The following is a 13,397-nucleotide window of genomic DNA, read 5'->3' as shown; positions in this document are numbered from 1 at the left end:
CCTATTGCTGGGGGAGCCATAATGCTGTGAACTGACAGAGATTATGCCCTGCGGGTCTTGAAAGCAAAGGGGAGAGTGAGAGAAAGAAGGCAGGAGCAAAAGTCAGGGGCCTCAAGCCACAGCTGGGCGAGGCCAGCAATTTACCTTGACTTTCTGAATTCCCAGGTCTCAACACCAGATATGATCTCGGGTGGCCTCACCCACAATGGCTTGGAGCAGGGCTTGGGTTCCCAGCCAGAGATTCAGGCTGGGTTGTGGCAGTGAAAGCACCAGATCCTAGCCACTAGACCAGTGGTCAGTGACAAGGGCCCTGGCCCTTCAGCTTTGCATAAAAGGAAAGTAGTGAAGCAAGTAAACTATTTATTTAGGAGAAAAGAGTTCAGTACGTGTGTATAGGCACAAGGACACATTCAGAGGGAAAGTGTCTGGGTTGCGCCCTCTGGCAGTTTGAATTACTTTTATGGGGTATTTCTTCTGGGTTTCCTTTGGCCGATCATTTTGATTTGCCTGGTTCACAGTTCATATTTGGTATGTCTCAGGATCGTCCCATGAGTATGCATGCATCTTTTAGCAAAGATGAATTTTACTAAAAATGCATCTCAGTAGGGAACATCCCTTGACTTAACACCCTTGTGGCCTCCAAGGAGCCTTTTCTGTGCATGTGTGGTTGTAAAAGAGAATTCTCTACTGGCTGAGAATGAGAAATATGTGATCCAGGCAGGGCCCAGACTTCTCCCTTGCTACTGCTGCTAAATCACTTTAGGCTGGTCCAACTCTGTGCGACCCCATAGATGGCAGCCCACCAGGCTCCTCTATCCCTGGGATTCTCCAGACAAAAATATTGGAGTGGGTTGCCATTTCCTTCTCCAATGCATGCATGCATGCTAAGTCGCTTCCATCGTGTCCCGACTGTCTGTGCGACCCTATGGACAGTAGCCCACCAGGCTCCTCTGTCCACGGGATTCTCTAGGCAAGAATACTGGAGTGGGTTGCCATTTCCTTCTCCTCTTCTCCCTTGCCGCTGCTGCTGTTGCTAAGTCGCTTCAGTTGTGTCCGACTCTGTGCAACCCCATAGACGGCAGCCCACCAGGCTCCCCCGTCCCTGGGATTCTCCAGGCAAGAACACTGGAGTGGGTTGCCATTTCCTTCTCCAATGCATGAAAGTGAAAGGTGAAAGTGAAGTCGCTCAGTCATGCCCGACCCCTAGCAACCCCATGGATTGCAGCCTACCAGGCTCTTCCGTCCATGATTGTCCTGCTACTCTTAGAGTTTCAGTCTAAGGGGAGTGAATCTCTAACCGCTTTACCCTGGGGGGAACCATCTACCTCCTGCCTCAAGGTGCACCCAGTTTTCAGGGTAATATTATGACTATCTACAATTGTCCAGTCCAAACTCAAGTTTAGCTCCTTAGGGAAGTAATGCTCTCTGTAGTCTCAGACTTGTGCCACTCCTTCTGTCAACAACTATTTTCTTTTCTTTGCATTCAACAAAGAGTGAGGACCAGCTAGATGCTGAGAGAAAATGGTGAGAAAAAGACAACCTTCACACCCTCAGGAGCCTGCAGTATAAGGGTGGAGTTAGAATCTAATCCAATAAATACACAAGTAATTAAAAATTAAATTAATAATTAAAATTGTAAATGACATCAGAGTTGCTAATGGAACAATGAGAATCTATAATGAGAATTTTGACAAGCTGAAGTCTTGCCTGAGAAATTGAAGATAAATAATTGAGGATTCAAGAGGAAGGAAAGCTTTCTAGGCTGAGAGAACACCCGGGTGGACGGATATAACTTGGCACATTATGGAAAACTAGAGAAATATAGTTCAGTTCAATTTAGTCGCTCAGTCCTGTCCGACTCTTTGCGACCCCATGGACTTCAGCACGCCAGACCTCCCTGTTCATCACCAACTCCCGGAGTTTACTCAAACTCATGTCCATTGAGTCGGTGATGCCATCCAACCATCTCATTCTCTGTCGTCCCCTTCTCCTTCCGCCTTCAATCTTTCCTAGTTTCAGGGTCTTTTCAGCTCTTAGCATTAGGTGGCCAAAGTATTGGAGTTTCAGCTTCAACATCAGTCCTTCCAATGAATTCCAATGAATATTCAGGACTGATTTCCTTTAGCATGGACTGGTTGGATTTTCTTGCAGAGAAATACAGTGCACTTTCCCTAAGATAGTCAGGCCCTTGTGCAGCATGGGGCTCTGGTGGTTAGAGAAAGACTTGACTATTTTGTCCCGTAGAAGCTGCCATCTGGCCGTAGGCGGCCGCTTCCTTGTCGCACTGATCACTGGGAGTTGTAGTCTCAACAGAGAGCTCAAGCATGGCGACCTCTATCGCAAGGGGCTGCCAGGCTGCAAAGGGTCTGGGCCCGAGCTTTCGATCCGCCAGGGCTCTACTCCCTGTGTCAACCTCTGTCGCCAGCCGTAAGTGCAGCGGAGCTTGCTAGCCGGGGGCAGAAGGAGCTTCAGGTCAGGCTAGGGGAGAAGCGAGCCTGGAAGTCACGGGCGACCTCAGAGGAGCCTCTCGTGGGACCGGGCGTTGGGGGGAGAGTGCGAGGTTTCAGGGGCTCTGGGCTGCGGGAAGCAGTCTTGACCTCTGTGGTGTGCCCCTGCAGGGGTCCTGGCGGGGCCGGGCCGGCGGCAAATCACTGGACCTTCTGAGCCTGGCGTGTTCCAGCCACCGCCGAAACCAGTTATAGTGGACAAGCGCGGCCCCCAACGCCGGGAAAGCAGGTGAGGCCACCCGACCTGGAAGCTATTCTTGCGTTTTGGGGTCTGTGCGTTCTCAAACCTATAGTTGGTTCCGAAGTCTGAAGCGGGTCTTATTCTAGGATCTGGAACTCCCAGGATAAGAGTTTGTGTGCAGAATTCATGAATCTGGGAAGCACACCGAGCTCAGGTTTGTCTTCCTGGCTCTCCCAAGCCAGCACTTTCTGCAGTCATACTAGATCAGAACTTCAAGTAGAGATTCCCCAAACTGGAAGCTCTTTGGCCTGTACCAAGAGTTTTTCTGTGAAGTACGTCGTATTTTACCTGTTAATGTTAAGGAACGGATCTTACTTCCCTAAGTAGAAATGGATTGGCCCAAACAGCCTGTTGTAGTTTCCCAACTTAGCGTATTTTAGTGTCCCTGCAAAAGCGATACCGTGGTAGAAATTTCCGCTAATTTGTGCCTGAAATTTGCTCTTCAAAACAGTGTGCTTAAAATCCTGGTTAAGGGACTTCCCTGGTGGTCCAATGGCTAAGACTGGGTGCGCCCAATGTGGAGGGCCTGGTTCGGATCCCTGGTCTGGGAACTAGATCCCACATGTGGCAACTAAAGATCCACAGGCTGCAAGATGGAATATCCCGCCTACAGCGATTAAGACCCAGCAGGGCCAAACAATTAATTAAAAATAAATATTTTCTAAAAACCTGGTTCACTTAAGTGTACAGTGGTAACTTTGGAGTACATGTAAATTTAGATGATCTAGGATTTGCAGAAAATGTTTCTCTAAACTTGTATAACAACTTTATTAAAAAGCAAATATTAGGGGGCGGAAATTGGTGTGATTTAAGCTATATGAAGGGATCCGCTAGTAGCTCAGATGGTAAAGCATCTGCCTGCAATGCAGAAGATCCGGGTTCAATACCTCGGTTGGGAAGATCCCCTGGTGAAGGAAATGGCAACCCACTCCAGTATTCTTGCCTGGAGAATTCCATGGACAAAGGAGCATGGTGGGCTACAGTCCATGGGGGTGGCAAAAAGTCAGACAGGACTGAGCGACCAACACCCACAGGCTATATGAAAGAGTTCTATATTGTCGATTGGAGTATCTCTGTGTGTGTATTTGTGTTTAACGTTTTAAATATCCTGTGATTGTAAGTTGAAATAAACTTGAATTCATGGAACCGAGAGACTCAGAAAATATTTCTCTGTACTTTTTTTTAAGGTAGAAAAGGAATATTTCTCTTAAATGGCAACACTTAATATAATTCAGTTAAATGGGAATAACTACTTTGATAAATAATTTGACAAGATTTAGTAAATTTGAGGTTGTACCTTTCCACCCAGATAGTATACAATTTAAGGAAAGTCATATGTACTGAGAGACATGTAATATGTACAAGGAGACAAAAATGAACACAAAAGTAATATTTGTAATAAAAATTTAGAAGTAGCCTAGATATCCTTCAGGAGGTGAATGGGCAAATACATTCACGTAATGCACTATTATACAGCAATGGAACATAAATAGAGTTAACATGGATGAACTTCACAAATACGATGTGTGAAAAAGCGACCTGCAGAAGAATCGACAAATATTGTAGCATTTTTTATATTGCCCATACATTCATACATATGTAAAGTTTAAAAAATGTACAGGGGAAATTCTCGACTTTCACAGAGCAATCAAATCTGGTTTTCCAAATAGTGGTACAAGCTGACATTATGTGTCTCCCGATGTGATAGAATAAGAAGATCACATCATCACCTCAGTAATATTTTTACCAAAATATTTAACCTCAGTCTAGGCATGTGGAAACAATAAACAAATCCAGAATCCAGCAGTGGTCTATAATGCGATAGGCTTTGACTCTTCAAAGAAAAAAATCATTACAAATTGTGGATATGGGAAGAGTACTAGTTTAAGACAATAAAAACCAGATATAATGTGTGAAGCTTGATTATAGTTTGAAACGGGCAACAGGAGCTATAAAAGACCTTTTCCAGGACCAATTAGGCATATTTAAATATGAACTATGTTAGATTATACTATTGAATTAATGGTGAAGTTCTTAGGTGTCATAAAGGTATTGTGATAAATGTAAGAAAATTCTTATCTTAGTGGAAGCCTTCTAAAGTATTGAAGGACGATATGCCTTACTATTTGACATTTTCAAATGGTTCAGGAAAAAATTATATATAAAGCAAATCTGGCAAAATGTTGGTAGTTGGTGAAATTACATGAAGTATATATGAGTGTTAATTGTATTTCATTTTTTTGGTAAGTTTGAAGCATTTTAAAGTAGGAAACGGAGGAAAAGGAAGAAATTCTTAGGAATAATCATCACCAAATTAATTATCCCATAGTAATTAACTGTGGAGCTTCCCTGGTGAATCAGTGGTAAAGAATCCACCTGCCAATGCAGGAGACACAGTTTTGATCCCTGGGTCAGGAAGATCCCTTGGAGAAGGAAATGGCAGAAGATCTGGGTTCAATACCTCGGTTGGGAAGATCCCCTGGAGAAGGAAATGGCGACCTACTCCAGTATTCTTGCCTGGGAAATCCCATGGACAGAGGAGCCTGGTGGGCTACAAGTCCATGGGGTCACTGAAGAATCACACACAATTTAGCAACTAACACACAACAACAACAAAATTAACTGTGGGGGTAGGGAGGGGTACACTGGAGCTTCAACTGTATTGATAATTTATTTCTTGAGATGGGTGACAGGGACAGGTATGGTCATTGTAATGTCATTTATACTCTTCTATAGATTAAATATTTTATAATTAGTTTAAAATCAGTTTGAGAATAGGGAGATTATTTTTAAAGTTAGTTTGCAGTTGATGATTTATATGTTTATATCTTTTCCAACATAATTTACTATAACATGTACAACTCAACATGAAGCCTATAGGTTATAGACTTTGGAATTTGACAGACATGCCTACATTTAATGATATATTTATAGCTAATTTAATAATAAATCTGTTATTTACTGTCTCCAAGCTTCATTTTCTTCATCTGTGAAAAGGGGATGATGACACCAAAATCATGTTTAATAAAACTTAACAATGCTTGGTGAGTACTCAGGAATTGTTAGCTGTTTTCATGAGAATTGACAACAATTATAGAAATAAGGTGGACTTTTCTTATTTAGAGAAGAAAGAATAAAACATGTCAGCATCCTAATCTTTTACTTTTTTTGGTAAAACAATGGTTTCTATTTTAATGGTCTTTAAGTTTGCTTTTAATTTATTTTACTTTATATTTTTCATAGGTTCTTGAGTCCTGAATTCATTCCTCCAAGGGGAAGAACAAATCCTCTGAAATTTCAAATAGAAAGAAAAGATATGTTAGAAAGGAGAAAAATACTCCACATTCCAGAGTTCTACGTTGGTCAGTAAGAGCTGGATGCTTTTATCATTAGTGGTAGGAGGGTTAGTTTTCATGATACATGAAATTGTTTTTCAAACAGGTTTTGCCCATATGAGGTACTTATTTCTAATATTATATTAATATATTTTGGAAGTTTTGGAGTTATGTGGAAATACTGTTGTTCGACTCGGCATCTCATGTAAAAGTTCACTTCTCCATTGAATTTGTAGGAAGCATTCTTCGTGTTACTACTGCTGACCCATATGCCAATGGAAAAACCAGCCAGTTTCTGGGGATTTGCATCCAGAGATCGGGAAAAGGACTTGGAGCTACTTTTATCCTTAGGAATACTATTGAAGGACAAGGTAGGTTTCATTTCATGATTTTCATTTTCTGGAAAATGTTATCTCAGGAGTCTTTTCTGTTTTCTTCATTCTGGAATAAGACATCTGGAACCTGAAAGTGAAAGAGAACTCTGAGGGATGACATGGAGCCTGTGGCCTAAAAACGTTTGAGAACCGAGGTTGCTTCCAAAGGCTTCTTTTGTTACAGAGACAACAACCATTAGAAGTGGACTTTCCAAATCATAGCAACATCGAAAGATGAGACAAGTGACTATAAAACAGTGCAGGGACATTTATTTTTGGACCAAATAACCCTTGAAAACATTAAGATAAACATAATAACGTCCTTATACGTTACTTTCTCCTGAAATGAATGGCCCCCATGTTGCTTTATATTACAACAGTCGCCACAGTTAATAAGAACTGGAGGAATTTTTTTTAAGGCAAAATTATTTTTGATATGCCAATAAGATAGGGGAATGTGTGGTAAAATTCTAGAAAAATTATGAATTAAAATGGCAGGAACATGGATGGACTTGGAGAATATTGAAAGTGTAAAAGTGTTCATCCCTCAGTCTTGTCTGACTCTTTGTGACCCCCTGGACTGCAGCCCTCCAAGCTCCTCTGTCCATGGAATTCCCCAGGCCAGAATACTGAAGTGGGTTGCCATTTTCTCCTCCAAAGAATCTTCCCAACCCAGGAATTGAACCCGGGTCTCCTGCCTTGCAGGCAGATTCTTTATTGTCTGAACCATCAGGGAAGTCCTATTTCACTAAGTGAAATAAGTCAGATAGAGAAGGACAAGTTATCATTTCTATGTGAAATCTAAAAACTACAGCTAGTGAATATAACAAAAAAGAAGCAAACTCACAGATACAGAGAACAAACCAGTGGTAGCTAGTGGGGAGAAAAAGGGGAGGGGCAATATAGGGGTGGCAGATTTAAGAAGTACAAACTACTGTGTATAAAATAAGCTACAAGATATGTTGTACAACACGGGAAGTATGGTTGATATTGTACTGGTTTGAGCAAACTCCGGGAAATGGTGAAGGACAGGGAAGCCTGGCATGCTGCAGCGCCTGGGGCCGCAAAGAATCGGACACAACTTAGCAACTGAGCAACAACAGCAACACTGTACCGTAACTATAAATGGAGTGTAACTTTTAAAAATTGTGAATGACTTTATATACACATGTAACTTCCATAACGTTGTACAGCAACTATACTTCAATAAAATAAACATGAATAAAACTAAAAAAGATTTTTTTTAAAGAAATAAAAGGCCAAAAAAAACCGGTAAGAACAGTAAACTTTTCATACTTAAAGTTGTATGCTTCATGGTCCCCAGCAGTGAAGTACTATGTTGAAAGAAACTGAACATATGAAAATGGTTTATGTCTCCCTTATCCTATGGTGCTGTGCATGTAGGACCTCAGCAGAAATGATCACAGAAACTTGTGCCTCTAATCACGTTGTGTATTTGGAGAAATCTTATCATAGAAAGACACGAGCAAAGGTGTGATAGACCTCAGTAGATTTTTTTTTTTTTAATTGCGATAACAGCTTCTATCTCCCAGTAGTTTGTTGTTCAGTCGCTAAGTCGTGTCTGCCTCTTTGCGACCCCATGGACTGCGGCATGCCAGGCTTCCCTGTCCCTCACTATCTCTGGGAGTTTACTCAAACTCATGTCCATGAGTCAGTGATGCCATCCAACCATCTGTCTCTGGCACGCCCTTCTGCCCTCAATCTTTTCCAGCATCAGGGTCTTTTTCAGTGAGTCAGCTCTTCCCATCAGGTGGCCAAAATATCGGAGCTTCAGATTCAGCATCAGTCCTTCCAATGAATATACAGGGTTGATTTCCTTTAGGATTGACTGGTTTGATCTCCTTGCTGTCCAAGGGACTTTCAAGAGTCTTCTCCAGCACCACAGTCTGAAAGCATCAATTCTTCAGCGCTCAGCCTTCTTTATGGTCCAACTCACACATCCGTACATGACTACTGGAAAAACCATAGCTTTTAGTATATGGACCTTTGCCAGCAAAGTGCTATCTCTGCTTTTTAATAGGCTTTCTAGATTTGTCATAGTTTTCCTTCCAAGGAGCAAGCATCTAACTTCATGACTGCAGTCACTGTCCACGGTGATTTTGGAGCCCAAGAAAATGAAATCTGCCACTGTTTCCATTTTTTCCCCATCTATTTATCATGAAGTGATGAGACTGGTCACCATGATCTTAATTGTTTGAATGTTGAGGTGTTTTTTGTTTTTTGTTTTTTTTTCAATTTATTTTATTCATTTGGCTGCACTGGGTCTTAGTTGTGGCATGTGGAATCTAGCTCCCTGACCGGGGATCAAACTGGGGCCCCCTTCTTTGGGAGTTCCGTCTTAGCCACTCGACCACCAGGCATGCATGCTGAGTAGCTTCAGTCATGTCTTTGCAACCCTATGAACTGTAGCCCATTAGGCTCCTCTGTCCATGGGATTCTCCAGGCAAGAATACTGGAGTGGGTTGCTGTGCCCCCATCCAAGGGATCTTCCTGACCCAGGGATCAAACCTGGGTCTCTTGCATTGCAGGCAGATTATTTACCACTGAGCCACATGGGAAACCCTCCTGGACCACCAGGGAAGTCCCAAATGGTGAGTTTGAAGTCAGCTATTTCACTCTCCTCTTTCATTCTCAAGAGGCTCTTTAGTTCCTCTTCGATTTCAGTCATGAGGATGGTGTCATCTGCATATCTGAGGTTGTTGATATTTCTTCCAGCAGTCTTGATTCCAGCTTGTGTTTCACCCAGCCTGGCATTTTACATGATGTACTCTGCATATAAGTTAAATAAGCAGGATAACAATATACAGCTGTGACGTACTCCTTTCCCAATTTGGAACCAGTTCATTGTTCTATGTCTGGTTCTAACTGTTGCTTCTTAAACTGCATACAGGTTTCTTAGGAGGAAGGTCAGGTGGTCTGGTATTCCCATCTCTTTCAGAATTTTCCACAGTTTATTGTGATCCACACAATCAAAGGCTTTAGCATAGTCAGTGAAGCAGAAGTAGATGTTTTCCTGGGATTCTCTTGCTTTTTTCTATGATCCAGTGGATGTTGGCAATTTAATCTCTGGTTCCTCTGCCTTTTCTAAATCCAGCTTGTACATCTGGAGGTTCTCGGTTCAGGTACTGTTGAAGCCTAGCTTGAAGGATTTTGAGCATTACCTTGCTAGCATGTGAAATGAGCACAGTTGTACAGTAGTTTGAACATCCTTTGACACTGCCTTTCTTTGGAATTGGAATGAAAATTGCCCTTTTCCAGTCCTGTATCCATTGCTGAGTTTTCGAAATTTGCTGGGGTATTGAACGCAGCACTTTAACAGCAACATCTCTTAAGATTTGCAATAGCTCAGCTGGGGTTCCATCACCTCCACTAGCTTTGTTCATCATAATGCTTCCTAAGGCCCACTTGGCTTCACACTCCAGGATGTCAGGCTCGAGGTGAGTGACTACACCATCATGGTTATCTGGGTCATGAAGATCTTTTTGTACAGTTATTCTGTGAATCCTTGCCACCTCTTCTTAATCTCTTCTGCTTCCCTTATGGTCCTTGCCATTTCTGTCCTTTGTTGTGCCCGTTTTTGTATGAAATGTTTTCCCCGGCACCCTAGTCGTTCCCATCCTATTGTTTTCGTCTATTTCTTTGCGTTGTTCACTTAAGAAGGCTTTCTTATCTCTCCTTGCTATTCTGTGGAACTCTGCACTGAGTTCCCTTTCTGTTTTGCCTTTTGCTTCTCTTCTTTTCTCAAATAGTTGTAAAGCCTGGTCAGACAACCATTTTGTCTTTTTTATTTCTTTGAGATAGTTTTGGTCACTACCTCCATCCATAGTTTTTCAGGTACTCTGTCCATCAGATCTACCTCCCTGGGTTGTGGTCAGTTAATTTTCATGTTGTATGTAAAGCACTTGACACAGAATTCTCAAAAGTATTAGCTCTGTCTTGCCATTTTCTACCATTAACATTTTGACTGTGACCTGCTTGTACCTTCCACATTGATACTTCCTACTTTGATGATTCTTCCTAGTCCCTTGGCTTTAAATACCATTCATGTGGTATTAATTCCCAGATTTACGTTGATGACTGACCCTTTCCTTATTCCAGATACTCACATACCTGTTTGACATCTCCATTTGGGTATCTTGTTAAAGCAAGTTCAAAACAGAACTCCATTTCCTTCATAATGTGTTCTTTTCACAGGTTTGTTTTTTGTTTTTTCCTTTCTATTTCCATAAGTTGTATTACTCCATACCCATTTACTTAAACCCAAAACTTAGGAGCTTTTTTAGTTACTTATTTTCACACATCCAGTCAGCAAGTTTTCATGGCATAATCTCCAGAAACTTTATCCCAGCTTTGTCTGTGTCTCCACCTCCATTGCTACCACTCTTGTCCTTGCCACCATCATCTCCTGCCTGCAGCTGTGCAGTAGCCTTGGCTTACCTTCCTGATCCACCAAGTTACTATACTTTAGCCAAATGGACCTTTTTCTGGTTTTTCCAACATGGTAGGTTTGTTAAGACCCCAGAGCCTTTGTATTTGCTGTTCTTTCTGCCTGGAGCATTCTTGGTCCTTTGTAGTATCAGTTGAAATGCTATCTTTTCAAAGAAACTTTTCCTGACGATACTATTTAAAGTTGCTCCTGGGAATTCCCTGGTGGTCCACTGGTTAGTACTTGATGCTTTGCTGTCAATCCCTGGTGGGGAACTAAGATCCCACAAGCTGCATGGTTCAGGATAAATAAAGTTGCCCCTTTCTCAGTCACCATATAATCCCTGTATTGTGTTCACTAATATGAAATTACCTTGCTGGTTTTTTTATTTATTGTTTGCCATCATCTACTGACTCAATGGACATGGGTTTGGCTAGACTCTGGCAGTTGGTGATGGATAGGGAGGCCTGGCGTGCTGCGGTTCATGGGGTCACAAAGAGCCGGACATGACTGAGCAGTGACTGAACTGAACTAGAACATAAGCTTTATGAGAAGAGAAGGGTTTTACCTATTTTGATTTTGCTGTAGGCACAGCTCCTAAATCAGTGCCTATAACAGAATAGATGTAGAGTGAAACTTGATTAAATCCTGGTATTAACACTAGATGTTAATGTTGATCCTGTGTTTTACTATCTATATTTCTCTTGGGTCAGAATACACACTTCCCTTTAAATGTTCCTGATACAGATTATATATATTAACCTTTTATATCAGCATCTTGGAAACACTCAAAGCTGTTCCTCCTATAGAGGGCACAGAATATTTACAAACCTAGGCCATCTTACGAGGACTTCTTAATCAAAATTAGAACTTAAAAATTGTACTTACTCTTTTGAATCATTAATTCTGTTGCTTTAAATGTAGAAGATCCAATTTTATTAAAGTAATTGGGAAATAAACAAGAACATGAGTGAAGAATTTATTCAAATTTCCAACTAATACTGCCAAAATCAAAGAGATAAATGGCTCATTATATTTATAGAAGACATTTTTCTTTAGACTTTATCATTCTAACTCAGGTTTTCTCATTTTTTTAATCTAGTGGATTTATTTTTATTTCTTTCAATAATCTTCATTTTAAAGGTTACAAATTTATATCACATTTCCTACATGCAAAAACCCTGAACTAATTCCTTCATGAAATAGTCTTTATTGTAGTATGAGGTGTATGCAGGAATCTGAATTTAGATTGTAAGAATATGTTTTCTCTTTTTAGGTGTTGAGATTTGCTTTGAACTTTATAATCCTCGAATCCAGGAGATCCAAGTTGTCAAATTAGAGAAACGGCTGGACGATAGTTTGCTATACTTGCGAGATGCCCTTCCTGAATACAGCACTTTTGATATGAACATGAAGCCAGTAGCACAAGAACCTAGGCAAGAAGTTCCTATTAATCAGGTATAAACTGTATGTACATTTGGAACTGGAAGTTCAAGAATAACTTTTCTTGGCAATTATCAGCCTAATTTGTTCCTTTTCTTATATCTTCCTTAGCTAAAAGTAAAAATGAAGCCAAAACCCTGGTCCAAACGCTGGGAACGTCCAAAATTTAATGTTAAAGGGATCAGATTTGACCTTTGTTTAACCGAAGAGCAAATGAAAGAAGCCCAGAAGTGGAGTCAGCCATGGCTTGAGTTTGATATGATGAGGGAATATGACACATCAAAGATTGAAGCTGCAATATGGAATGAAATTGAAGCATCGAAAAATTCCTGATCTGAGAATGGGTTTGGTTACTGGCAGAGGATATACTGACTCTCAGAGGATTTATTTAGAAACCAATTTAATCTCATATATAAAGACATAGTCATTAAATCAATTAAGCATTCTTTTATGAATTTTATTTAAAAAATCATCACACCCGTTTATTATTGTAAAAGAAAAATGTGCATGCCAAGTGGTCTGATGTCCATTCTTTTAATGGAGGCAAAGCTATAATAGCATCAAACTGTTACTGGAATGCTCTTCATTGAGCTTGGAATCTGAACAAGGAAGTCGGTAGGATGATTTTTTGAATTTGTGAAATAAATACAAAAAAGTGTATGATTGAAAGAGTAATAATAAAATGAGCATTCATATACCCACCACCAGATTAAAAAGTAAAACATTTATAATATCAAAGGAGGTTAGGAAATAGAGCATTTAGTAGAATCTAGGAAGACTCGTGTGTAATTGCATCCATCCCCTCTCCCACATTAGGCAGTATCCCAACTTTGTGTTAATCATTCCCTTGCATTTCTTTTAGTTTATTACATAACGTACATTCTTAAACAGTACATTTACTTTTGAAAAATCTGTTCGCAGGTGTAAAAGGACAAGATTGCCTTTTTTGTTGTGCTGGGTGTCAGAGCATGAGAGGGCTTCTCTGCTTGAGCACGCTGACTTTTCTTGTTGCTGTGCGTGGGCTCTCTAGTTGTGGCGCGAGGGCTTAGT

The 13,397-nt window shown here is 40.9% G+C and overlaps 1 protein-coding gene across 1 annotated transcript; it reads left to right on the top strand.

Moving 5' to 3' along the window:
* Positions 1-2,266: 2,266 nt before the first annotated feature.
* Positions 2,267-12,783, top strand: MRPL19 (mitochondrial ribosomal protein L19). Its single transcript, XM_006073860.4, has 6 exons — positions 2,267-2,427; positions 2,619-2,736; positions 5,992-6,110; positions 6,320-6,454; positions 12,181-12,362; positions 12,459-12,783. Exons 1-6 carry the CDS (start codon positions 2,325-2,327, stop codon positions 12,678-12,680), a joined length of 879 nt encoding a protein of 292 aa, XP_006073922.4. The 5' UTR covers positions 2,267-2,324; the 3' UTR covers positions 12,681-12,783.
* Positions 12,784-13,397: the final 614 nt, after the last annotated feature.

The sequence above is a fragment of the Bubalus bubalis genome, chromosome 12 (genome assembly GCF_019923935.1).
Source record: "Bubalus bubalis isolate 160015118507 breed Murrah chromosome 12, NDDB_SH_1, whole genome shotgun sequence".
Classification (NCBI taxonomy): Eukaryota; Metazoa; Chordata; class Mammalia; order Artiodactyla; family Bovidae; genus Bubalus; species Bubalus bubalis.
This window is presented reverse-complemented; position numbering and strand designations above follow the sequence as displayed.